The sequence below is a fragment of the Triticum aestivum genome, chromosome 1D, assembly GCF_018294505.1.
Source record: "Triticum aestivum cultivar Chinese Spring chromosome 1D, IWGSC CS RefSeq v2.1, whole genome shotgun sequence".
NCBI lineage: Eukaryota > Viridiplantae > Streptophyta > Magnoliopsida > Poales > Poaceae > Triticum > Triticum aestivum.
Window position 1 is genome coordinate 3,915,130 of NC_057796.1, and position 2,809 is coordinate 3,917,938.

The following is a 2,809-nucleotide window of genomic DNA, read 5'->3' on the forward strand; positions in this document are numbered from 1 at the left end:
TCATTTTGAAAAACTGCACTGGATGTTCTGAATACATAATATAGTGCTCTACTTGCAATATTCTGGATTATATGCTCATGATGTCTCATATGTCTGCTGGTGCCTCATTTTAGCCATTTGACTAATTAAAAACCTGCATCGTTAATGTCATCACCTTGTTTAGTTTGGCACTGTGTATGGCTCTCTGATCTCATGAGGGCTATTGCTTTCCAATTAAAATGATGTAAGGAGGAGGATGTGAAGTTGACAACACCAAGTCTCAAGTTTTATGGTTTCTACATGCGTTTCTTATTTTGCTTTCCATCAAGTAAAAATGTGGTATTGCATATAAGATCATCAAAAGAACAAAATAAAATAATGCACAAATCATACACATGCAACAACCCCCCTCCCCTTCCCCACACACACAGACTGTTCTAGCTGGTCTAGGGCATAACCAGCAACTTATTTCAAATTAACTATCTAGTGGTGTCTGTGAAGTTCAAGAAAAAGCTGGCTTTTTTCTTGAAAAATAAGTTAATGTGCAAAGAATCAACGAACGTATTTGCAAAAAAATCTAGCAAACTATGAAACCAGTTGTGGTGGTCATGTAGACAATGGTAGTAGCAAACCAATAAAAAAACAAGATCTCCAACCATTAAAGAGTTGTATGTATGTCCTTGCTTCAGTTCAACCAAAATTTCACAATAACACTATTATATTTAAATCTAGATTATTGCAAGCATGGTAATACACCAGGTTGAGGTTGTGATCAGGCAAGACGAAGTTATGAACTTGCAAGCATGGTAGTCAGATCGATGTCCACACGACGCTGGTATGAACATTGTCTAGAGAAAACTTTATTTGTATTTTATTCCAGAATTTAACTACTAGTTTGGGTGTGTCACACATGACATTGTGTGACACTTTATTTTTCACCGCTTCCTCGACATGTCCATCGAGAAAATGACGGTGGTCCAACTATATATTACTAGAGATCTTTTCTTATCAGTAGGCACCAACTCGGCTGCCAACGCCTAATGGCGCACTAGTGATGGAGCTGTACAACGGCACATTGACACTGCACATCGTTGGCAGGGTACGGAGTGCAATGGAAGTCATCACCTCAAGGCGAGCTATCTGGTGTGGCTGCAAAAAGGTACCCTTTTGTACCTGTTGTTGTTGAGGTTGTTGACCCAGTTGTTGTTGAGGTTGTTGGAAAGAACATTGTCCGAGCTGCTGCTGCGACTGCTGTTGGGGTTGGTAGACACCTTGAACCGACTGTTGGGGTTGTTGCTGCTGAGGTTGGACAAAACCCTGTTGTTGTTCTTGTAGGATGATGGAGAAGATGATAGCACGGATTGCCTCATAGCGGGATTGTTCGGGGATTCGTGGCAATTGTTGGCAACATTGTTGCTGCATCACATTGCAACTGCTCTGCTGCCACATCTGCGACCTAGCAAGATGTTGTGGCATTGCCACAGGGCTACACTGCTGCTGGAGGAATACCTTGCACGGGTTTAGCTGCTGCAAAATGGATGGATGAACAATAGGGATTTGTTGTTGCAGAAGCTGTTGGTGTTGTTGCTGCGAAAATGCTGGTTGTTGTGGTAGAACTGTTTGTTGTTGCTGCGAAAATGCTGGTTGTTGTGGTAGAACTGGTTGTTGTTTCTGTGAAAATAGTGGTTGCTGCGAAAATGAAGGTTGTTGCTGCAAAAATGGTGGTTGTTGAGGAAATGGTTGTTGTTGTTGTGAAGATGGTGGTTGTTGTGGAAATGTCTCTTTTTGTTGTAATGGTTGTTGCTGCCATGGTCTCTCCAAACCAGGGATGCAGCTAGTCTCCATCTGTGCAATGGCAGATGTCGCCACAACGGCTAGAAGGGCAAAGACGAGGAAGGTCTTCATGATGGATTGGTGCTAACTAGTTTTGCTTGGTTTTGATGCTTGTGCTTGTGATGATCTTTATACTTCATGCCTATTTATAGTAGTCCGGGCACCACCTCTTTCCTTCTATGCATCAACTTTAATAATTCTGTTTGCATGCATCAGAAATGATTTTTTGGTACATTGTGGTAGGTTGCACTAGCTACAACGGTACTTTTGGATTGATCATCAAAGTTGCTTTTTAGTTGTGCATATGATCATACACAAAGTACAGAAATCCTGATGTGTGGTATATATGACTCGCCTTATTCACTTTACATGTCAAATACTTATAAGAATAGTATCACTTTAGCAACTGAGTTTGGAACCTTGTATAGGCTGTCAACCATAAACAAGAAAGGCAAAACTCGTGTAGAACCTTGTGGGATGTTAAGATATGTTCGATTATTAAAGCCCTGCATGTGGAGGGTTTGTCTAGACTCGGTTGCTTTTTATAAAACTAACTTTGTATTGTTCTCTAAGATGATAAGATGAACTGCCGTATAGAGCATGACATAATTCACAGAATTCCCTTTACATGTAAGGATGGTAGTTGCTTACAAGTTACTAGCATATATCCGGTCCTCACTCTAGATACGTCATCATCAGTTTGATCTATTTGTGAAGGATTTTTCTAGATAAGATGATTCTTTTGGTGGACTAAGTTTGTACTGTTAAGTAAATATTTCATTGGGGCCGCCAGGTCTCTTTTACTAAATCTTACGGGCATGAGGTTGATACTTAATTGAATTGTGTAGAACATATACACAGATAACCTATTGGAAAATATTATATGTTTGTTATACTTTTAGGCAAACATAGTTTGGTTTACTATGGGGCATGTTCATGTGTATAATAATGCATTTACATGTATCGAGGTATTTCATCAACCCAAAAGGAAAAGTGC

At 40.0% G+C, this 2,809-nt stretch overlaps 1 protein-coding gene across 1 annotated transcript; it reads right to left on the reverse strand.

Annotated features, from left to right (window-relative positions):
* Positions 1-828: 828 nt before the first annotated feature.
* Positions 829-2,093, reverse strand: LOC543265 (gamma-gliadin B-I-like). Its single transcript, XM_044591689.1, has one exon. It carries the CDS (start codon positions 1,882-1,884, stop codon positions 988-990), a length of 897 nt encoding a protein of 298 aa, XP_044447624.1. The 5' UTR covers positions 1,885-2,093; the 3' UTR covers positions 829-987.
* Positions 2,094-2,809: the final 716 nt, after the last annotated feature.

Excerpts from the sequence above, each read along its gene's own strand:
- LOC543265 (XM_044591689.1), bottom strand. The coding sequence starts at position 1,884 with ATGAAGACCTTCCTCGTCTTTGCCCTTCTAGCCGTTGTGGCGACATCT.